The 24602-nt window shown below is 38.7% G+C and overlaps 1 protein-coding gene across 1 annotated transcript in view; it reads left to right on the top strand.

The window, feature by feature from the left end:
- DDX10 (DEAD-box helicase 10) overlaps window positions 1–21018 on the top strand; it is a 311750-nt gene extending 290732 nt beyond the window's left edge. The window contains exon 18 of the mRNA XM_018059822.1: window positions 20332–21018. Within this exon, the coding sequence (XP_017915311.1) occupies window positions 20332–20509 (178 nt within the window). The 3' untranslated portion in view covers window positions 20510–21018. The remainder of the gene's footprint in view (window positions 1–20331) is intronic.

Below are 24602 nucleotides of genomic sequence, written 5' to 3'. Positions count from 1 at the left end.
ACAAATTACATGAGGTTTTATGAACCAGGCTTCCTGGGTAGCTCTAGTGGTAAAGAACCCGCCTGCAGGAGACACGGATTCAGTCCTTGGGTTGGGAAGATCCCCTAGAGGAGGGCACGGCAACCCACTCCAGTATTCTTGCCCCTGGAGAATCCCATGGACAGAGGAGCCAGGCAGGCTGCAGTCCAGTGGCTCGCAGAGTCAACCACAACTCGAGCAACTTCGCACACATGCATGCAGGCTGCGAGCCAAGAAGCGGAATGACTTTCCCATGGGCACCACTGCACACAGTTTGGAATATGGATGTACATTCCATATCTGAAACTTAGCAACATGCAGGGAAGTAGGAGTTTATGAAATTAAGTCTGTGTTAGAACAAAGGCAGGCTATTTTACCCTATGGAAAAAATTGTGATTTCTGGAGTCAGGTAGACCGACCTAAGTTTGAATGTTCATTTCTTTTACAAGTTGTAGGCCATACCAAGTTAGTTTACTTAATCTCTCTGACCTTCAGTTTTCTTCATCAATTGAATGATGATAATTCTTATCTTGCAAGGTTACCAGGAAGATCTAATTAAAGTAAGAAGAAAGCAGAGTATGATATGTAATAGAGTCATTAATATAAACATTTTTAACTACTAAAAACAAAACTATGGCCGGAGTTTTTAAATAAGTATATACTCTTCTAAGAATAGGATATCTTCTGGGATATCAACTTTCTGCTTTCCTCCTCCTCAAAATCTTTCATTAAGAAAAAAAATCATTTATTACACCCCATAAACACAACATGGCAGACCGCTATTTTCACTACAGAACTATCCTACAGACTAGTGCTGTGTGATATAATGAAAATGATGTCATTAAAATATCCTATTCAGTGTATGGATGAAGAGTCTGTATTACCAGCCTGGAATGTGGGAAATGTCTTTACTTGTCTATTTTTCTTCCTCAGTGTTTTCATTATTCAGGAATTAAACATACTGAAAGTTTACTAAGTACTTGGCATAGAGCAAGAGAAATATTGGATCCAGTCCTCATAAAGCTTATATTCCAGTGAGGGAATGTAAAGAGAAGAGATGATGATAAAGGCCATGAAAGTGATAAATGTAGGATAATGAGAGAGGAATTGGGAGAGTTTGCTTTATATAAAGTGGTTAGGAATAACCTCTCTGAAGTGAGACATGAAGAATTATTGAAAGCCTTCTCTTTAGGATAGAGGAAATCATTCATCCTAACATTCTAACCATGAATTGCTTGTACAGTTATTAAAACTTAAATATTTATCTCAAAAGCATCTCTATAATTATATGGCTGCCAGAAATTCCTTTTTTTCATTCCATCATCCTTCACCCATGTGTCTATCCTGACTGTGAGTCTAATTGGTTTGATAGAGGGTGATGAGGGTGAGAAGCAGCTGCTCTTTTAGTCCACACAGTGGCAGCTTATTAGAATGGTGTATGCCAGCATGAAGTATATGAGGACAGGAGGAGGGTGTTAGGATGGACTGAGCACACCAGTGAAAGACTTAGAAAGGCTTAGGTTACATACTCATAACCTAAGACGTAGATTATTAGTTAAAGCAGCATGTCATTCACTGAGGATAAGGGAGAAAACTTGAATGTAATTTTATGTTTAACTATTTAGGTTATAATGTGTTGATGATGTATCAGCTCTTTCGAACTATGCAAATCTTTTTCTTATTAACTATGTACATATCATTTCTGTAGCAACCTTAGTTTTTACTGTAGAAATTGAATGAAAAGTGGAGCTTTTATGTATCCCTTGCCCCTGTCCCCCACAGCCTTTCCTGTTGTCAACAGAACTGAGCAGTTACATGTTACTTAGCCATAAAAATGAATGAGTTACTGGCATTTGCAGTAATGTCAGTAGACCTTGACATTGTCTAGAGAGTATTATGCTTAGTGAAGTAAGTCAGAGAAAGACAGATACTGTATATGTCATCATTTATATATTGAGTCTAAAAAAGAAATGAATGTATATAGCAAAACAGAAACAGACTCACAGATAAATAAAACAAACTAGTGGTTACCACTAGGAGTTACCAGTGGGAAGAGGCAGGGAAGGTCAAGATAGGAGTATGGGATTAAGACATACTAACTACCAAGTATAATATAAATAAGAAATGATGATATATTGTATAACACAGGGAAATATAGTCATTATTTTAAAGTAAGTTTAAATGGAGTACAACCTATGTACTGAATTACTGTGTTATATACCTGAAACTAACATAATACTGTAAATCAACTATTCTTCAATTTAAAAAAGAGAGAGAGAAGATAGTTGGAGAAACTATAATATTTACAGCGCATTTACCGTGCATTCAGTTCAGCTCAGTTCACTTCAGTTGCTCAGTCGTGTCCGACTCTCTGAGAACCCATGAACCACAGCACGCCAGGCCTCCCTGTCCATCACCAGCTCCCACACTCCACCCAGACCTATGTCCATCGAGTCGGTGATGCCATCCAACCATCTCATCCTCTGTCATCCCCTTCTCCTCCTGCCCTCAATCTTTCCCAGCATCAGGGACTTTTCCAATGAGTCAGCTCTTAGCATCAGGTGGCCAGAGTATTGGAGTCTCAGCTTCAACATCAGTCCCTCCAATGAAAACCCAGGACTGATCTCCATTAGGATGGAATGGTTGGATCTCCTTGCAGTCCAAGGGACTCTCAAGAGTATTCTCCAACACCACAGTTCAAACGCATCTATTCTTCAGTGCTCAGCTTTCTTTATAGTCCAACTCTCACATCCATACATGACCACTGGAAAAACCGTAGCCTTGACTAGACAGACCTTTGTTGGCAAAGTAATGTCTCTGCTTTTGAATATGCTATCTAGTTTGATCATAACTTTCCTTCCAAGGAGTAAGCATCTTTTAATTTCATGGCTGCAATCACCATCTGCAGTGATTTTGGAGCCCCCAAAAATAAAGTCAGCCACTGTTTCCCCGTCTATTTGCCATGAAGTGATGGGACCAGATGCCATGATCTTAGTTTTCTGAATGTTGAGTTTTAAGCCAACTGTTTGACTCTCCTCTTTAACTTTTATCAAGAGGCTCTTTAGTTCTTTTTCACTTCCTGCCATAAGGGTGGTGTCATTGCATATCTGAGGTTACTGATATTTCTCTCGGCAATCTTGATTCCAGCTTGTGCTTCCTCCAGCCCAGCATTTCTCATGATGTACTCTGCATATAAGTTAAATAAGCAGGGTGACAATATACAACCTTGACGTACTCCTTTTCCTATTTGGAACCAGTCTGTTGTTCCATATCCAGTTCTAACTGTTGCTTCCTGACCTGCAACAGGTTTCTCAAGAGGCAGGCCAAGTGGTCTGGTATTCCCATCTCTTTCAGAATTGTTCACAGTTTATTGTGATCCACACAGTCAAAGGCTTTGGCATAGTCATAAAGCAGAAATAGATGTTTTTCTGGAACTCTCTTGCTTTCTCCATGATCCAGTGGATGTTGTCAATTTGATCTCTGGTTCCTCTGCCTTTTCTAAAACCAGCTTGAACATCTGGAAGTTCATGGTTCATGTATTGCTGAAGCCTGGCTTGGAGAATTTTAAGCATTATTTTACTAGCGTGTGAGATGAGTGCAATTGTGCAGTAGTTTGAGCATTCTTTGGCATTGCCTTTCTTTGGGACTGGAATGAACACTGACCTTTTCCAGTCCTGTGGCCACTGCTGAGTTTTCCAAATTTGCTGGCATGTTGAGTGCAGCACTTTCACAGCATCATCTTTCAGGATTTGAAATAGCTCCACTGGAATTCCATCACCTCCACTAGCTTTGTTCGTAGTGATGCTTCCTAAGGCCCACTTGACTTCATATTCCAGGATGTCTGGCCCTCGGTGAGTGATCACACCATCATGATTATCTGGGTCGTGAAGATCTTTTTTGTACAGTTCTTCCGTGTATTCTTGCCACCTCTTCTTAATATCTTCTGCTTCTGTTAGTTCCATACCATTTCTGTCCTTTATCGAGCCCATCTTTGCATGAAATATTCCCTTGGTATCTCTAATTTTCTTGAAGAGATCTCTGCTGCTGCTGTTAAGTCGCTTCAGTCGTGTCCAACTCTGTGCGACCCCATACACGGCAGCCCACCCGGCTCCCCCATCCCTGGGATTCTCCAGGGAAGAACACTGGAGTGGGTTGCCATTTCCTTCTCCAGTGCATGAAAGTGAAAAGCAAAAGTGAAGTCACTCAGTCGTGTCCGACTCTGCGACCCCATGGACTGCAGCCCCAGGCTCCTCCATCCATGGGACGCTCCAGGCAAGAGTACTGGAGTGGGGTGCCCTCTTTCCTATTCTGTTGTTTTCCTCTATTTCTTTGCATTGATCCCTGAGGAAGGCTTTCTTATCTCTCCTTGATATTCTTTGGAACTCTGCATTCAGATGGGTATATCTTTCCTTTTCTCCTTTGCCTTTTGCTTCCCTTCTTTTCACAGCTATTTGTAAGGCCTTCTCAGCCAACCATTTTGCTTTTATGCATTTCTTTTTCTTGAGGATGTTCTTGATTCCTGTCTCCTGTACAATGTCACGAACCTCCAACCATAGTTCCCCAGGCACTCCCCTTAAATCTATTTCTCACTTCCACTGTATAGTCATAAGGGATTTGATTTAGGTCATACCTAAATGGTGTAGTGGTTTTCTCCACTTCAATTTCAGTCTGAATTTGGCAATAAGAAGTTCGAGCTACAGTCAGCTCCCAGTCTTGTTTTAGCTAACTGTATAGAGCTTCTCCGTCTTTGGCTGCAAAGAATATAATCAATCTGATTTTGGTGTCGACCGTCTGGTGATGTCTATGTGTAGAGTCTTCTCTTATTTTGTTGGAAGAGAGTGTTTGCTATGACCAGCGTGTTCTCTTGGCAGAACTCTATTAGCCTTTGCCTTGCTTCATTCTGTACTCCAAGGCCAAATTTGCCTGTTACTCCAAGTGTTTCTTGACTTCCTGCTTTTCCAGTGCTTATTTATCAATTACCTTCGATGAGATAGATATTAAACACATTTTACAAATTAGGAATTAACACTTCATGAAGTTAAACAGCTTTCCCAAGTTTTGGCATTTGTTTCAATTTAGTCAAGTCTGACTCCAAAGCTACTTTTTCCGTACCAGATTTTTTATAAAACTGTCAAGTGACTGATTTTAAAAAGCAGTCATTTCAACATTAAACATGCTAGAAGAAAAAGATATTCTTTTTTTTTCTTTTTTTAAAAAATTATTTATTTTAATTAGAGGTTAATTACTTTATAATATTGTATTGGTTTTGCCATACATCAACATGAATCCACCACAGGTATACACGTGTTCCCCATCCTGAACCCCCCTCCCTCCTCCCTTCCCGTACCATCCCTCTGGGTCGTCCCAGTGCACCAGCCCCAAGCATCCAGTATCATGCGTCGAACTTGGACTGGCGATTCGTTTCATATATGATATTATACATGTTTCAATGCCATTCTCCCAAATCATCCCACCCTCTCGAGATGTATACATCCCAGAGGAGTTACATGTCTTTTTTCAAAGAAAATAAAAATTACTATTTTTTCATTGAATCAAAGTGGCAAGTTACACTCCTTCTTTAATGTTAAAGTAGTATTTCATTCCTTACTCTGAGTCTGCAGTTATTGGATGCTTCTTCTTTCTAGTAGTTTTTTCCTTATGCAATTAATATTTTACTTTTCACTGTAGCTTTGATCTTTTGGATTTCTTTGGAATTAATTATATGCTATTCGAAAAAAAATACAGTCCAGATTTTAATGTTCAGTTATATACTGGCTCAAACAGAAATTAAGAATGTGATTTTTAGAGATCATTCTACCTAACTTTATGTAATTGAGTGAGTTGGATATTTAGCAGTATAGAAGCTTAGCTTTGTGAGTTGATTGATCATTTATTTAAGAAGTACTTATTGAGCCTCTGGGTACTAGGGAATGTGACTGCAAAGAATAAGACAGTTTTTGTCTTCAAGGAACTTGAGATCTAATGGGTGAAGCAGTCTAAGTGCAGCATTTCCTAGGGTGTAGTTGAGGAGTGCATAGTGCTAGGGGGTCACCTACAAGAGGGCACTTAACCTAGACTAGGATGGTCTGGGAGGCTTCCCAGGGTTGAGTCAGGAGAAGGAGGGGAACAAATGACAAATATGAACAAAGCTTTTAAATTAAGATAGTTACAGAGGTGCTAGGAAGACTTAGATGGATTTGACAGAGATTAGTGAAGAAATGGTCAATTGAATTAAGGATGTGAAGAAGAAGAAGTTAAAGAATGACTTCCAGGCTTTTAGTAGGGGTATTACTCTTTGCTTGGAGGGAAAATATAGGAGAAAGAATATATTTGGGGGGAAACGGGTAGTAGTTAGGGACATGTTGAGTTTGCATACCTTTGAAAATACAGATAGAGATATCCAAGATCCAGTTGAATATGCTGATCTGGTGATTAGGAAGGAATTCTAGGCTAAAGATGCCTATTTTATAAGTCAAAAGCACTGTGGAAGATAGTGAGTTACGGAATTTAGCCATAACATGACTGTAGGATTTTGAAAATATGATTCATATGACTTTGAAAAGCATATGCAAAGTTGAAATTTAGAACACTGGGAACTTGTGCTATTAAAAACAAGCGGTTAGTCAGCAGACTGGAGCCTGTGTACCCGCAAACCAGACTGAGCGCTGTGAGAGTTCTACCATGCATAAAGCTTTCCCCTGTGACGTTGCAACTTGAATTAGAAGCAGAGTTTGTTGAAACCTTGCCTGCCGCCTTCATTGCAGTAATGATACTTTGCAGGACTTGAAGAACCTTCAAAAAGGTCGTGACTTCTGTCTCTCAGATGAGTGGACATTTATTGAATGACTTCTTTTTATTAGTTGGAGAAAAATTGCTTTACAATGTTGTGTTGGTTTCTGCCCTACAACTACGTGAATCAGTCATAATTACACATACATCCCCTCTCTTGAGCCTCCCTCCTCTCCCTGAATGACTTTTTATTCAAATCATCTTCACAGATAAAGAAGACAAACAGCCCCAGACTACAAAAACCTAAAAATTTAGTAGACACAGGAAGAGATCTGTACAGAATTTACTGTAATACCATTCAAAATGAGTGCAATGAAAGAGGCAAAGACAGAATGCAAAAAGTAATTATGTGAAGGGAATCTTTGAGGAAAAGGTAGCATTTGAACTGGGCTTTGATAGGGAGGATCCAAATGGTTGTGAAACAGAAAAAGTAATTCCAAATGGAGATAAACGAAATTGAGAACCTAGAACATATTCAGGGAATAAAATGTAGTCCAGAGGAACAGAGTATATTAAAGAGGGGTAATGTAGAATAGGGTACAGAGGCAGGCAATACAAGAAGGCAGTCCCTGAAGGGTTTATGAAGAATTAAAAGAACCAAGGTGTACTTTACAAAGAGTCCTCCTTTAAGCATATATTGGGTTGGCAGGAATGGGAGTACTGTTACATGGGAGACATAAAGGTTTAAAGTATGATAATTCAACAAGAACCTAAATTTAAGAAAATTGGCTTTTAACCTTTTTCTTTTTTCTTAGGGGATATTGGGCATGGAAGTCATTATTAAATGGCTTTTTTTTTTAAGCTTAATATGTAAATCTGAAAAGTATAATCAGTGGAGCACAGTTCTCAAGTCTAGAACAATAACTTCCAGTGTTTTCATCATCACAGAGAACTTTTGCTTTCAACTCCTGTGGTCCCTCTGTTTTGAAAAATTTTTGTCTTTCAAGAAAGTTAACAAAAAGTTAATGTTTCACATTTGTTTTATTAACAAAGGCATAGTTTCCAGTCCACCCAAGCTTGTAAGTATTCACAAAGTTCAGTTATTATTATTTCAGACAAAAGCAAAAAAATACAGAACTTAGCCTAGGGCATACAGTTGCAGGTGTTTTGAAATGCTGAAAATAACCCATGACCCATCCATCATGACGAAAGAAATCTCACCTTTCCCCGTACTTCTGTGGATCCAGGGACCCAGGTTGAAGTTTTTGTAGCACAATTACTTATGCTTTGAACTATATAGAATTACAAAGAATAATTGTAATTATTCTTTGCTCAGAACTACATTTCCTTTCAAATCTGATTCTTTTTTTTTTTAATTGCAAAGAGTAACATAGGCTTGTTACAGAAAAACTGAGATACATATACCAGCAAAAATGAATATTTTAAAAAATCTTCCAAATCTTATTCAGTGCAAACATAAATGCAGCCTTTTTAAACAAAGACAGACACCTATTGTGTATTGGTTTTATAGCTGTTTTCAGTATCAAGAAATTCCTTCAACATTTTATTTTATTTTTTTTTCTTCAACATTTTAAAAATAACTCCATAGTATTTCATTTCTAATTTTATAATTTACTCAACAAATTAATATCTTATGATTGGACCTTTGGGTTTCTGACTTTCTGAAATTACAAGTAGCTTTGCTTAAATATCCTATTACTAAATCTTTATACACAGCTCTAATTATTTCCTTGGGATAAATTCTTAGAAGAGAAATTGCTGGATGTGCATTCTTAAAAGGTGTTAGCATTTGCCCTCCAGAAAGGTTGTACTAATTTACATTCCCACCTAGTGGTTTGCATTCTAATTGGGAATTAAGATGCATACATGAAAAAAAAAATTCCTTCAGTGTCAGGAGATAGTAATGCTAGGTGCAAAAAAATGACTAGTGAACAATTAGAGTTACAGGAATTCAGAGGAAAGAGATCACTTTTAATAGGGAGGTTAGGTACCTTTGTGGATGGTGATGGAATTGAAGATGGATCTTGAAACAAAGGAGGACCAAAAAGGAGGGTAGTGCTACAGGGGGGACTCCCAAGAATGTCTGATCTTCTGGGCAAGTGCCATGGATGAGACGTGCCAGAAGGAGGGCTGACCCTACCACGTTAGCTCAGGTGTTTCTCCCTCTTCTGTTGCTCGTAAGTGTAATTCAGACTCCACTCTTGTTCTGGGTGACTACACGTGGTAGCTACACGGAGAAGGCAATGGCACCCCATTCCAGTACTCCTGCCTGGAAAATTCTATGGACAGAGGAGCCTGGTAGGCTGCAGTCCATGGGGTCGCTGAGGGTCAGACACAACTGAGCGACTTCATTTTCTCTTTTCACTTTCATGCATTGGAGAAGGAAATGGCAACCCACTCCAGTGTTCTTGCCTGGAGAATCCCAGGGACGGGGGAGCCTGGTAGGCTGCCGTCTGTGGGGTCACACAGAGTCGGACATGACTGAAGTGACTTAGCAGCAGCAGCAGGTAGCTACAAGCACCTGAAACCAGGAAATCAAACCTGTTGGAAAATCAGTTCAATTTCTGGGAGAATTTTGAGGTTTGGGTTCAGAGAATTTAGAAGGTAGGAAAGTTGTATTCCATTTAAAACTCAGTTATTAATATGTTTACTAAGATGTTAAAATAGAATTCACGTCCCAATGTTAAATCTTTTTTTCTTAATTATTAGCAATGAATAAATTGGCTCAAATGCTCTCTGTGGGTATCATGACAGGCTTTTGTGTAAACATTTTCACTAAAAAGTCATTGAAGTAAAACTTTTGTTATTGTTGGTTCAGATTACATATTACAGCATGATATTTGTGTATGTGTTGTTGCTGTTTGGTAGGTTCTTTAAGTCATATACCTGACTTACATACTAGTAAATCGCATTGCTCGTTAAATCTGTTAATTAGAGTATTAAAAGATAAGTAGCTCTGATTCTTCTGCGTTTGTAGTCTTACAGAAATAGTGGGGCTGTTAATGCTCTGAGCCATCCTTTTGCTTTTTAAGGCGTATTTTATGAACCTAATATGTTGTACTCTTAATGTTGAACAGTAATATGGTCCTTCTTGACACTTAACATGATACATTTGAAGCATATATAGAGAGTTTGGCACTCTAACTCCCACAGAAACTCTAACATAAGCCATGAAATGCAGAGTTCAGCCTCAGATTCCCAGCCCTGTTTTGTAGCCACTACCCAGTTTTCATTTCATACTGTTCGACTCCTTACAGCCTTTGGTCCCCTGTACTTTATAGCAGGTTCCCACTAGCTGTCTCTTTTACAAATGGTAGTGTTTATGTGTCAATCCTAATCTCCCAATTTGTCCCTCCACCCCCTTCCTCCAGTGTTCACACGTCTGTTCCCTAGGTCTGCGTCTGTATACTTGCCCTGGAGCTAGGTTTATCTGTACCATGTTTCTGGATACCACATATATGCGTTAATGTATGACACTTGTTTTTCGCTTTCTGACTTACTTCACTCTGTATGACACACTCTAGGTCCATCGACTCTCTGCAGATGACCCAGTGTCTTTCCTTTTTTCGATGGAATAATGTTCTGTTGTTCATATATGCCACATCTTCCTTCTCTGCTGTTGGACGTTTAGGTTGCTTCCACGTCCTGGCTATTGAAAATAATGCTGCAGTGAGCATTGGGGTGCATGTTGTTTTGAATTATAGTTTTCTCAGGGTATATGCCCAGTAGTAGCATTGCTGGGTCATATGGTAGTTCTATTTTTAGTTTTTAAGGAACCTCCATACTGTTCTCCACAGTGGCTGTATCAGTTTACATTGCCACCAGTAGTGCAGGAGGGCTCCCTTTTCTCCACCTCGTCTCCAGCATTTACTGTTTGTAGATTTGTTTTGATGATGACCGTTTTGACTGGTGTAAGGTGATAGCTCCTTGTGATCTTGATTTGCCTTTCTCTAATAATTAGTGATGTTGAACGTTGTTTCCTGTGCCTCTTGGCCATCTGAATGTCTTTTTTGGAGAGATGTCTGTTTAAATCTTGCATCCATTTAAAAAAATTTTTTTTAATTGAGCTCTATGAGCGGTTTGTATACTATGGAGATTGATTCTTTGTCCAGTGCTTCCTTTGCAAATATTTTCTTCCATTCTAAGAGTTGTCTTTCCATCTTGTTTATGGTTTTCTTGCTGTCCAAAAGTTTCTAATTTTAATTAAGTCCCGTTTGTTTGTTTTTGTTTTTATTATCGTTACTCTAGGAGATGGGTCAAAAAAGATCTTGCTGTAGTTTATATCAAAGAGTGTTTTTCCTATGTTTTCCTCTAAGAATTTTATAGTTTCTGACCTTATATTCAGGTCTTTAATCCATTTTGAATTTATTTTTTTGTATGGTGTTAGATAGTATTCTAATTTCATTCTTCTACATGTGGCTGTCCAGTTTTCCCAGCACCACTTAGTGAAGAGGCTATCTTTTCTCCATTGCATATTCTTATCTCCTTTGTCACAGATTATTAGTGCCCGTAAGTGCCTGGGTTTACCTCTGGGCTTTCTATCCTGTGTCATTGATCTCCATTTCTGTGTTTGCACTAGTACCCTACTGTCTTGGCTACTGCAGCCATGTAGTATAGTGTAAAGCCATGGAGCCTGATTCTTCCAACTCCATTTTTCCTCCTTACAATTGTTTTGGCTATTCGGGATCTTTTGTGTTTCCATATAAATTATAAGATTTTTTGTAGTAATTCTGAGAAGAATGCCATATTCCTCCATCTGTGTAATCTTTGATTTCTTTCATCAGCGTCTTTTAATTTTCTGAATACATGTCCTTTGCGTCCTTAGGTACATTTATTCCTCAGTATTTTATTCTTTCTGATGCAATGATAATGGGATAATTTCCTTGATTTCTATTTCTATCTTTCGTTGTTAGCATATAAGAGTGCAAGAGATGACTGTGTATTAACTTTGTATCCTTAAGCTTCACAAAATTCACTGATGAACTCTAGTGGTTTTCTGGTGACATCTTTAGGATTTTCTCTGTATGGTGTCATCTCATCTGCAGACAGTGACAGTTTTACTTCTTTTCCAATTTGGATTTATTTTATTTCTCTTTCTTCTCTGATTGCTGTGGCTAGAACTTCTAAATCTATGTTGAAAAACAGTGCCAAGAGTGGACATCCTTGTCTTGTTCCTGATCTTAGAGGAAATGCTTTCCATTTTTAACGTTTGAGAATGATATTTACTGTGGGTTTGTCATATGTGGCCTTTATGATGTTGAGGTAGATTCCCTTTATGCCTGCTTTCTGGAGCGTTGATTTTTTTTTTTAATCAGTGCGTGTTGAATTTTGTCAAAAGCTTTTCCTGCATATATTAAAATGATGATATGGTTTTTACCTTTTGGTTTGTTGATGTGGTATGTCACACTGATTGACTTGTGGACCTTGAAAAATCCTTGTATCCCTGTGATAGATCCCACTTGATCATGGCATATGATCCTTTTAATGGGTTATTGGATTCAGTGTGCTAGTATTTTCTTGAGGATTTTTGCATCTTTGTTCATAAGTCATGAAGTGAAGTGAAGTAAAAGTTGTTCAGTCATGTCCGACTCTGTGCAACTGCATGGACAGTCCATGGAATTCTCTAGGCCAGAATACTAGAGTGGGTAGCCGTTCCCTTCTCCACTGTATCTTCCCAACCCAAGGATCAAACCCAGGTCTCCCGCATTGCAGGCAAATTCTTTACCAACTGAGCCACCAGGGAATCCCTCATCATTCATACTGGTCTGTAATTTTCTTTTTTTGTGATATCTTTGTCAGGTTTTAATATCAGGGTGATGATGGCTTCATAGAATGAGTTTGGGAGTGTTATTCCCTCTACAGTTTTGTGTAAGAGTTTCAGGAAGGTAGATGTTAAATAGAATTTGCCTGTGAAGCCATGTGGTCCAGGAGTTTGTTTGTTGGAAGATTTTTAATCACAGTTTCAATTTCAGTAATTGTGACTGGTCTGGTCATATTTTAATTTCTTCCTAGTTCAGTCCTGGAAGGTTGTACCTTTCTAAGAATTTGTCCATTTCCTTCAGGTTGTCCGTTCTACTGGCTAATAGTTGCTTGTGGTCATCTCTTACAATCCTTTGTATTTCTGTGGTGTCCCTTGTAACTTCTCTTTCATTTCTAATTTTATTGATTTGAGTCCTCTCCCTTTTTTCCTTGATGAATCTGAATAAAGATTTATCCATTTTATTTTTCTTCTCAAAGAACCAGATTATAGTTTCATTTGAAGTGCTAGTGTTAAGTCACTCAGTTGTTTCATTTATCTTTGCTATTGTTTTCTTTGTCTCTATCTATTTCTCCTCTGATCTTTATGATTTCTTTCCCTTTACTAACTTTGTTTTTGTTTGTTCTTCTTTCTCTAGTTGCTTTAGGTGTGAGTTAGGTTGTTTATTTGAGACTTTTCCTGTTTCTTCAGATAAGATTGTGTTGCTATAAACCTCCCTCTTAGAACAGCCTTTACTGCATGCCATACATTTTGGATTGTCCTATTTTCATTGTCATTTGTCTCTAGTTATTTTTTATTTGCTCGTTGATTTCTTCTGTGATCCAGTGATATTTAATAACATTGTGTAGCCTCCACGTGTTTGTGTTTTTTACAATATTTTTTTTTCCTGTAATTGATTTGTAATCTCATAGTGTTGTGGTTGGAAAAGATGTTTGATATGATTTCAATTTTCTTAAATTTACCGAGGCTTCATTTGTGACCCAAGATGTGGTCTGTCCTAGAGAATGTTCTGTGTTCTGTGTGCACTTCAGAAGAAAGTATATTCTGTTGCTTTCTGAGGTATTTTTTGATTTGTCTGCTTTCTTCTTTGACCAGTTGGTTGTTCAGGACAATGTTGTTTAATTTCCACATATTGTGAATTTTTCAGTTTTCTTATAATTTCTAGTTTCATACCATTGTGGTTGGTAAAAATACTTGATATGATTTCAGTCTCCTTAAATTACTTAGATTTGTCTTGTGGCTTATCTACCTTGGAGAATGTTCTGAGCATGCTTGAGAAAAATGTGTATTCTGCTGCTGTTAGGCAGAATGTCCTTTATCTGTCTATTAAATCTCTTTGATCTAAAGTGATACAGGATACAGGATGCTTGGGGGTGGTGCACGGGGATGATCCAGACAGATAATATGGGGTGGGAGGTGGGAGGGGGGTTCAGGATTGGGAACTCATGTACACCCGTGGCGGATTCATGTCAGTGTATGGCAAAACCAGTACAGTATTGTAAAGCAAAATAAAGTAAAAATAAAAATTAAACAACAACAAAAAAAGTGTAGTTCTAATCAAACATGTCCCTTTTAATTTTTTGTCTGGATGATCTAGCCGTTGTTGAAAGTGGTATACGAAAGTTCCCTTCTCTTCCTGTATCGTTGTCCATTTCTGTCTTCACATCTATTAGTATTTGATACATTGTGCTCCTCCAATGTTTGGTGTACGTATATTTATTATTGTTATATCCTCTTAATGATTTGATCTCTTTGTCATTGCATAATGATCTTTTTTGTCTCTTGTTACCATTTTTAGCTTAAAGTATATTCAATCTGATGAAAGTTTAGTACCTCAGTTTCCTTTTGGTTTCCACTTGCATGGAATATCTTTTTCCAGCGTTTCATCTTGAGAGTATGTGTTCTTAAAGCTGAATTGAGTTTCTTGTAAGCAGCATGTGAAAGTGAAGTCTCTCAGTCCTGTCTGACTCTGTGCATATAGTTGGGTGTTATCCCTCCACACACTCTATGCCTTTGCATTGGAGAATTTAGTCCATTTACATTTTGAATAAGATTGATATGTAAGGAATTACTAATGCCATTGTATTGTTTTCTGGCTGTTTTGTTGTTCTATTCTTCTTTTTTTCCCCTCTCTTGCTGCATTCCTTGTGAATTGATGATTTCTTGTAGTGGTGTGCTTTGATTCCGTTCTCTTTATCTTTTGTGAATCTGCTGTAGATTTTTGCTTTGTGGTTCCTATGAAGTTTACATAAGTCATCATATAGATATAACAGTCTGTTTCACACTAATAACAGCCTCTTTCAATCATATCAAGTATTTCTACCTATTTATCCCCTTTTTTTATGCTTTTGATGTCACAATTATATATCACCTTTTATCTTGTGTATTTATTAACCAGTATCATAGCTATAGTAATTTTTAATATTCTTGTCCTTTAACCAATGTATGAAAGATGCATGTCAAACACACCACCATACTGCAATAGTGCTTACTGGTGTGTTGGATATTCTCATGTACTAATTAGTGTTCTCTGATTTAACTTGAACTTCTTTCATCTTTTTTTGTTTCTTTGTTTTAAATAAGACAGGTCTAGTGGTGATGGATTCCTTCAGCTTTTATTTGTCTGGGGTAGATTTTATCTTGCCTTCATTTCTGAAGGACAACTTTACCAGTTAGAGTACAGTTAGTTTTTTGTATCTATGGGTTCCACATTCAACCAAGTGTGAATCAAAAGTACATAAGGAAAAAGATTCCAGAAAGTTCCAAAACTCAAGTTTGCCATGCACCAGCAACTATTTAAATAGCATTTGTGTTGTACTGGGTGTTAAAAGTAGTATAGGAATGATTTAAAGCATATAGGAGGATGTGAGTAGTTTATATGCCAATAAATCCTAAACCATTCTATATAAGTACTTGAGTATATGTAGATTTTGGTAACCTGAGAGGGGAAGGGAGGAGACTCTTCAAACTAATTTCCCACAAATTCTGAAGAATGTCTGTATTTTTCATTGGCAGCTTTTTTCTTTTCAATACTTTTGATGTATCATCACATTCTTTCTTGGCCTGTAAAGTTTCTGCTGAGAATATGCTGACAGTCTTATGAGAATTCCCTTATAAACTGCAAGTTTTTGTCATCTTGTTAATTTTAAGTTTCAATATTTTGCTTAAGTTTTGACAGATGTATTATTAAATGTCTTGTGGGAGATCTCTTTCAGGCAAATTTGTTTGAACATCCTTGAGCCTTGAACTTAGGTATACAAATCTTCCCAAAGATTAGTGAATTTCTCAACTGTGATTTAAAAAAATAAAAGAAAAACAAGTTTTCTCATCCCTTCCTCCTCCTCTTCCTCTGTGTGTGTGTGTGTTCAGTCATGTCCAGCTCTTTGTGACCCCATGGACTGTAGCTTGCCAGGCTCCTCTGTCCATGGCATTTCCCAGGCAAGAATACTAGAGCAGGTTGCTATATCCTCCTCCAGGGATCTTCCCTATCCAGGGATTGAACCTATGTCTCCTGCATTGATAGGTGGATTCTTTACCACTGAGCCACCAATAATTCACAAATTATTTCCTTTGATATTTTTTCTTTGTTCTCCCCTGACTAGATAATGTAAAAATTCCTGTCTTCTAAATCATAGAGTCTTTCTTTTCTTTAATCCATTTGCTGTCAGTCCTCTCTTTTGAGATTTCCATGTCATTCGTTGCGTTATTCAATTCCAGAATTTCTATTTGGTACTTTTTTTTTTTTTTAATGATTTCTGTCTCTTTGTTAGATTCCTCATTTTGTTTGTATATTGAATTCCTGGTTTTGTTGAATTTTCTTTCTGTGTTTTCCTCGACTGCATTGAGCTTCCTTAAAATAGCTATTTTGAATTCTTTATCCAGTAAATTGTAGATCTTCATGTCTTCGTGGCTGTTTCCTAGAAGATTATTGTGATCCTTTTGGTGGTGTCGTGTTCCCTTGATTTTTCATGTTTTAAGTTTTGTGTTGCTGTCCTCACATTTGCAGTAGCAGTCATCTCCTACAGTCTTTACTAACTGCCTTCAGGAGAGAAATACCTTCTGTCAGCCTTTCTAGGGATTCTGAGGCTTTCTCAGGCTTTCCTTAGATATGCCTGCTCTGTGCTTCTTGCTCTCTTTTAAGGCAGAATTATTAAACTTGTGTCCCTTCTCTTGATTCTGCAATGCACGAGGTTGAATACTGATAGCTTCCCTTTTGCTTTCCATGGATGATACTAAAGCTGAAGTTTGTGGCCTATCCCTGACCCACAGATTTGGTTCATGCTCATTAGCTATCTGCCAAAGCTCACTCTCAACCACTAGCTTCAGGAGCACTTGCAGGGAGCTGGACACAGGCAGGACAGGGGTGGGGATGGGTGAGGCCCATGGAGCTCTGGGGGTGCCCATGGGCTAGTTGAAGAGATCTACTTGCACTTCATGGACAGGCGTCTGGGTGGAATTCAAGATGTAGGTGGTAGGATTCATGTCCTTTTAACTCCCTCTGAGAGTCCTATCTACCTAGCCTCTCTTCCCACCACCCTGTGGAGCTCATGATTTAATTCTCTGGATAGGGTGAGAGAGAAATGGGAAAGAAGTTTCACACAGTTGGGGAAGTCAAGCACTCCCTCACATGCTCTCACTTTCTTCATGGGAAAAATCACAGGCCAAGATCTCTCTTGGCCCTGAACTATGCCGCCTTGGGGGAGGATTGATGTGAATAAAATCAAGCTGTTTTATTTACCCTCTCCAGTGTGTCCAAACTCTCATTTTTTTGATCCATTGGTATGCTGAAACTTCTCCACAGGAGACCCAGACTTAAATAAAGTCTCACTTGTCTGTGGGTGATTGTCACAGACTGCCAACAAGTTATTGTTATTCCTCTGCCAAGAAGGCCTAGAACTGTGGTTTGTGGTCCACTGCAGGGTTCACAGCTGAGATTGAGGTCCTTATGCCTCTTACCCACACATGATTGGTTGAGACTCATCTAGGGTCTTTTGGTGTAGAGTACTAGATCCCGCAGCATCCACAAAGGTACGTTTGTCCATGGATGGATGCCAGATTGTTGTTGTTGGGTGGAGACATGAGTGAGGATATCTCATTTAGCCATGTTGCTGACATCACCCTCTAGTACTTCACCATTTAGAAGAGTCCTTTTCTGCAGATACCAAATTATGACCATGTTTTGACTAAATATTTCCAGATTTATTACATTATTTTCTTTTGGGGAAATGTTTTCTAGATTCATAACATTATCCCCCTTTGGGGTAAGTTGTTGTTGTTCAGTCACCCAGTCGTGTTCGACCCTTTGTGACCCCATAGACGCAGCATGCCAGGCCTCCCTATCTCTTACCACCTCCCAAAGTTTGCCCAAGTTCATGTACCTTGCATCAGTGATGCCATCCATCCATCTCCTCTGACGCCCTCTTCTTCTGCCCTCAATCTTTCCCAGTATCAGGGACTTTTCTAGTGAGTCAGCTGTTCACATCAGATGACCAAAATATTGGAGCTTCAGCTTGAACATTCAGGGTTGACTTCCCTTAAGATTGACTGGTTTGATCTCCTTGCTGTCCAAGGGACTCTTGGGAGTCTTCTCCAGCACCACAGTTTTAAAGGTATCAATTCTTTGGCACTCTGCCTTCTTCACGGTCCAGCTCTCACAACTGTATGTGACCACTGGGAAGACCATGGCTTGACTATATGGACCTTTGTCATCAGAGTAGCATCTCTGCTTTTCAACACACTCTTTAGGTGTCATAGCTTTCCTGCCAAGAAGCAATTGTCTTCTGATTTCATGACTGCAGTCACCATCCTTAGTGATTTTAGAACCCAAGAAGAGGAAATCTGTCCCTACCTCCACCTTTTCCCCTCTATTTGCCATGAAGTAATGGGGCCAGATGCCATCTTAGTTTTTTTAATGTTTAGTTTTAAGCCTTTCACTCTCCTCCTTCACCCTCATCAAGAGACTGTACAATTCCTCTTCACTTTCTGCCATTATAGTGGTATCATCCACATGGGTAACTTACCTATAGAATATCTAAGTTATTATTTAATAATTAATTTTTCATACCAATTGCAACTTAGTTGCTATGGAAAGTAGTATAAAATATCTTTTTAAAATTTTAACTGGTCCACAAAGCAGCAGAGTTACTAATTCTGAAAATATTTTCCATCTACATAAATTTTCCAATTTTTTTTTTAATTTTCTGAACCAGCTGTTTCCTATACAGAATATAATGTGAGGAGCACATTAACAAAAGATGCATAAGTAAAACCCACTAATTAGGCTGCTCTGAGATGCACTTGAGGTACAGGCAGGGCAAAAATAAGTATTAACTTGTTCCAGATAAATCATGGTACTCTAGTCCAGTGGAATTGGCATCAAACTGGCCATACTAAAGAAGATCAGGACTCAGTACTTTTTCTTAAAGTCCTCTTTCTGCTAAGAACAGCTTTCTTTTCTTTACTGACTGAACTCTCATTATAAGGAACTCTTTCATGCTCATCTCTATAGGTACCCACCCTTTTAAAATATGGTTATTTGTGGCTTTAAATAACCTCATAGTGTTGTCTAGTGTATCTTTCCTACAGTGGTGAGAGAGGATGGCTGCTGAGTCAGAGTATTGGGCATTTGTGGGAGGTGCATGGGAAAATTGTTTACAGGTTTCCTTCAAGCTGGTCAGAACTGGATATGTTGATTAGGCACATTCACTTGATATCCCAGCCATCTTCTTAAGGTATAATAGAGTTGTTTGGAACTGGAGCAGTTTGTTGACTTTTGGAATTCATCTTATGCTTGGAATATATTTTGCTTTTCATCATCTGGCTTTGGACTAAATTTGGAGTCATTCAGATGTGGATTTGAAGATCATGTACATAATGTGGGTTCAGTCATTTAACCTCTCTTCACCTCATTGTAGAGTGAGGCCAGTGCTCCCCACACCAAGGATTCTCATAAAGATAAATGTTGTAGTCTGAGAAAAGTGTGTAGCACAAGGCCAGACCATCGGTAAGCCCTTAATAAACAGCTGCTACTGGCATAGCTACCAGGTGGATTTTTAAATTTTGTTTTAAACTTGTGTCCAATAATTTGATCATCTTTGAACCTGATGATGGATGATGGTATTCAAAATGCCTTGAGGATATTTTACTTTTTCTTCAGTTTTTCTTGTGTCAAGTGATTTTTTTCTACCTTCAGAAATTAGTTTTATTTTTATGGTCTGTGTGTTAAGTGTGTGCAGAATACCACAGTAACGTTTATGTTTTCTTAAGACCATTTGTGAATCTTAGATACAGATTTAAATGGGGCAGAATTACTTTGTGTCTTAAGTAATTTTTAACTTAACATTTCATATTCTATTTTATTAATGATCCGTATATCATAAATTGATGCAACAGACATTACCTAAGGGATACAATAACTTTAGATAGAGATGGTTTGATATGGCAGAGCAAGCTCAGATTGGAGCCAGTCTGGAGCCAGACTCCGGGCCAGTTGGTGTCCTCAAATTGTGGATGCTGTATCCAGAGCTCCTAGAATTATTGTGAGGATTATATGAGACCGTGTGTACAATGTACCCTGCCCAGTGCCTGGTATATGATAGCCCTTTGCCCATATCTGTTAATGAATGGGAAAGGACTTATTTATGACACAGATAGCCTGATGTTATTATAGCTTCTTTCCTTCTTGAATAATAATACCACTTTGTCAAGTATCTGTTATTGGTAATTTTGTCCAATTTTAAATGTTTAATTTCATAATAATGAATTTAGTTATTTATAAAGTAAATCATTGGATTTGTTTCCACCAGTGATATCAAGAAGAAGCAGACAATGAGGAAAAGGAACAACAGTGAAGTAGAAGACGTGGGACCAGCAAGTCGTGACAGAAAGAAAACCAAGTGGGAAACCTTAGAACCTTTGGATACGGGCCTGTCTTTAGCTGAGGACGAAGAACTGGTGTTACATCTGCTCAAAAGTCAAAGCTAGATTGTTCCTGCTCTTGTCTTCTCCTTTAAACCTCTGGTCATGATTATGTGGACAAGAAATTGAAAAAAACAGTAGGTTTGGGGGCACTTAAGTAACATGAGTCCCATGTCTAGAGGGCCCATTCTTCAGACAGGAGTGACCATGTCTCTAAGCCCCTTTCACGGGCTGTGCTTGAAGCATCCCAGAGGAAACTCACAGTGACAGTGGATTATAAAATTTCCTGATCCTGTTTTCCAGCATGTGCTCTGTTAGATTCTATCCAGGGGTTCCTACATCTATCATTGGAAATGCTTCCTGTGTTTTACTGGCAAGTTCTGAAGACCTTGTTTCATTGTTAGAGGTTCCTGTCTCGCTTACCATACAGAAGTTTCTCTGTGATATTAAACAAAATTGCTCACAATTTTGATATATTTAATATCTCTAAAGAGTATGATGGACCAGCCCTGAGAAAAAATGAATATTTTTGAATTGTCACGATCAATAATAAACATATTTCCTATAAAATGAAATATTAATATTTTCGTTGTATTCAGAAATATGAGAGATTCTCAAGGGGAGGCTTTTAAGATTAAAATACTTGGCCAATTCCTGAAACTGAATTTTGCATATTCTTTTTTTAAATATAAATTTATTTATTTTAATTGGAGGTTAATTACTTTACAATATTGTATTGGTTTTGCCATACATCAACATGAATCCGCTACAGGTATACACGTGTTCCCCATCCTGAACCTCTTTCCCTCCTCCCTCCCCATACCATCCCTCTGGGTCGAAGATATCTTTTAACTTACACTTGCAGACTGGGTAGCCATTTATAAATAGAAGTCCTGAATCTGAAGACTTTGTTATCTAAAACCAGATCTGCTAGTGAGCACCTCGTATGCTTTAGGTACTCTACAAGTGCCTTGTTGAGGATGCTCCACAGATCCCAGCCCAGAGCCAGCTCCTGATTATGAGTCGAACAAGACAGATTCTCTTTTGGTTATAAATGACTGGCAGACTCTTCACAGGGAAGGAATCTGTGCCTTGGCACGACACCACTGATTTGATCATAGCTTTGTCACCTTCTCCTTGTCTTCTCTCTTTCCTACTTTCCATTCCATACACAAAAATAATTTTTGGTTACTGGTACAAATGATTCCTGAATTCAAGAAAGGGAATATCCACAAACACTTCCATGTCAGCCTAAGTCCATTTTTGTCTCTGAAAGGTTTCTCCTGCCTTCATACTTGACATCCTCATGAGTGATACTAACATCCTTCTGGCATCGAAATGAGAAACTTGATGACTCCTCAGCTTCTCCCTTTCTCCACGCTTTGCTTTGCTGGTTCATGGTTAATTCTTCTTCATAATGACTCTCTTACCGCCATTGTTTCTTCTCCATTTTTACAGCTTCTACTTTCAGGCAGAGTTCAGATTCTCATCGTGACCTGTTCACATTTCTGCAGTGATCTCCTGACTGGTCATTGTGCTTCCTGCCAATCTTCCACATTGTCAGCGTTCTCTTCATAGCACTGATCTGCGCCTGTTTCTTACTCCTATTGCAGTGCTTATTATGTAATGTTGCAGACATTTGCTTATAGGCCTGTTCCCTCTGTTATATGACAAGTTTCTTTAGAGCAGGACTGTTTTATCGCTCCTCTGTATGCACAGAGCCAAACACAGTACTTATAATGCCTTATAATGGGTTTTAGTAAACTGAAGTCACTCAGTCGTGTCTAACTCTTTGTGACCTCGTGGACTGTAGCCTACCAGGGTCCTCCATCCATGGGATTTCCCAGGCAAGAGAACCGGAGTGGGTTGCTGTTTCCTTCTCCAGGGTATCTTCCCGACCCAGGGATCAAACCCAGGTCTCCCACATTGCAGGTAGACGCTTTGCCATCTGAGCCACCAGGGAAGCCCAATTTATTAAATTAATGAATGGGCAGTAAAAATCAAGAGAAGTTTTAAAAGTGTGTAGTAGTGCATTGCTCTGTTAGCTCTGGTGGGAAGGATATAGAATGGAGGAAATGAGAACTGGCTGAAATGGCTGTAATGGGCAAGAAAGACTGTAATGAAGAAAACAAATGGGAAAGGAATTTGGGGTATAACAACCTGGAAAGAGTTTTAAAATTAAGGTTTCTGGTGCAGGATCTCTTGAATATTTTCAGAAGACAGAAAGATGCAGGAGTATATAAACTAAGGGTTTACCACTGAATTCACTCTGTGCAGTTTTAGATTTTGTTTTTTCTGATCCAAATAAGCAATTTTTATGTACACACATTAAGTAAATATATTGCTGGGCCTTTGGCTCATAAACTAGTTTGAGTTATATTCTGTCCTTAGACCTGATTAGATTCTGACTAATTTATACACTGAGGGAATTTTAGCTAGCTGAATTTTGAAAACTGCTTAAAACATCAGAATAGCACTGATTGAAAACTCAGGTAACAAATATATATGTTTTAGTGGACTAAACTGGTGACTACTGTTTTAGCTGTGGTAGAGTTGGGGGCACATTATTTAAATCTAAATGGCCAAACCATTTCCTAGGCACAAAGACTGGCTCAGACATGGGTATATTTAATACTCAGGTAAAGACATAAAATGACTCTTTCCTTGAGAGTAAAGTGTAGAATATGAAAAAAAAAAAAAATCCTTACCCAATGGGAAATTCCTAAAAAGGGAGGACGTGGATCTGGAACCTTTGGCAGCCATTTTTTTCTGGTCAAATGGAGGCTGCCTCTGAGAGACTGGGGGAAATGACTAACACCCTGAGGGAAGCAAAGTAGAGAGTTGAAGAGAGGGCCCTGATGACATTATTTGAACCCTTTGGTTTCAGCTGCTTCTACTCCTTGTACTTTCTAGTTGTGGATCAGTAAGTTTATTTTTTGCATAAACTACTTTGAATGGTATTTTGTTCCTGGAACTGAATGGCCCCTGACTTAATACATATGTTGTGTGTGTATGGGTTGGTGGGGGTGGGGGGCCAGTGGAGGGGGTGAGTTTGCTGATTTGAAAATGAATTTGAACATCAGAATAGTGTCAGTAGAAAGCTTGGGCATTTTTGTTCAATGGACAGCCGCTCCAGCCCCTTCCTCCCTTGGAAAAGCATGATTTTTCCAGTCTGCTTACGTTGGGCTTTCCATGTGACTGACTTTACCCCATGAAGTATGGTGAAAGTGACGTGTACCCATTATAAGCACAGGCTTTTAAGGTGCACTGATGCCTCCATCAGCCCTCTTGCTCTCTTTTCTACCTTGATATGAGCATGGACCTGAGAGGATACTGCTTCAGGCTGGGCACAATGTGAGTAGATACATGAAAGAGACCTACAGTCCCCTTTAAGTCTTGTGGAGCAAGAAATCCACTGAGACTTGGGTTCTTCACAGGATAAGGTGAGATAAGCACTTGACCAACGAGCAAGAGCATTCAGTCATTCATTCCATAAATGTTAGTCCAGCAACTACCATATACCATGCCTTGCACTCATGAGAAATAGAGCAGTGCCCTCCCCTGCTGTCATGTAGTGGGGGAAGGAGAGAAGAAAATTCATAATTTCAGTGCATTATGAAAAGAGCAGGTAGGAAAAGGAAGACTGCTGTTTGAAAGAGCTGTTGCTGGATTGCGAGAAGGATGGAGGACATGGGTAGTAGTTTCCTGGCCTGCGACACAGAGACTAGCATTCTTCTTTGATGCTTAACTGAGGCCCAGAGGCCATTCTTCAGATTCACTCATGTAAAATGATCCCTAAGACACATAAGTCTCTAAGCAGACACACTCAGCAGCAGAGTGCTTTGGAGGACTGCCATCTCATAAGCTTAACATGGCATTTTAGATTTGTTTGGGGCTATAAAAAATGGATACGTTTAATTAAATGTAATTAATTTTATTGTACAACGTTTGCTGTATCCTAAACATGAAAGTCGTCTCCATGATTGTCAGAGTCTGCCAGAGAATGCAGATGTTCCTGGGAAGTGTGGGGAGGAAGGCAGGGCTGGGGGTGGTGGTGTTGATAAGGGAAAAGAGCCTCCAACCAAGACTTGAAAACCCTTTTTCATATATTTTAAGACCATTTTAACGAGATATGTAATCATAGTGTGATTTTCTTCCA

Source organism: Capra hircus, chromosome 15 (assembly GCF_001704415.2).
Source record: "Capra hircus breed San Clemente chromosome 15, ASM170441v1, whole genome shotgun sequence".
In the NCBI taxonomy this organism is placed as follows: Eukaryota; Metazoa; Chordata; class Mammalia; order Artiodactyla; family Bovidae; genus Capra; species Capra hircus.
The sequence above is the reverse complement of the archived record's forward strand: the minus strand, read 5'-3'. Positions and strand labels throughout refer to the sequence as shown.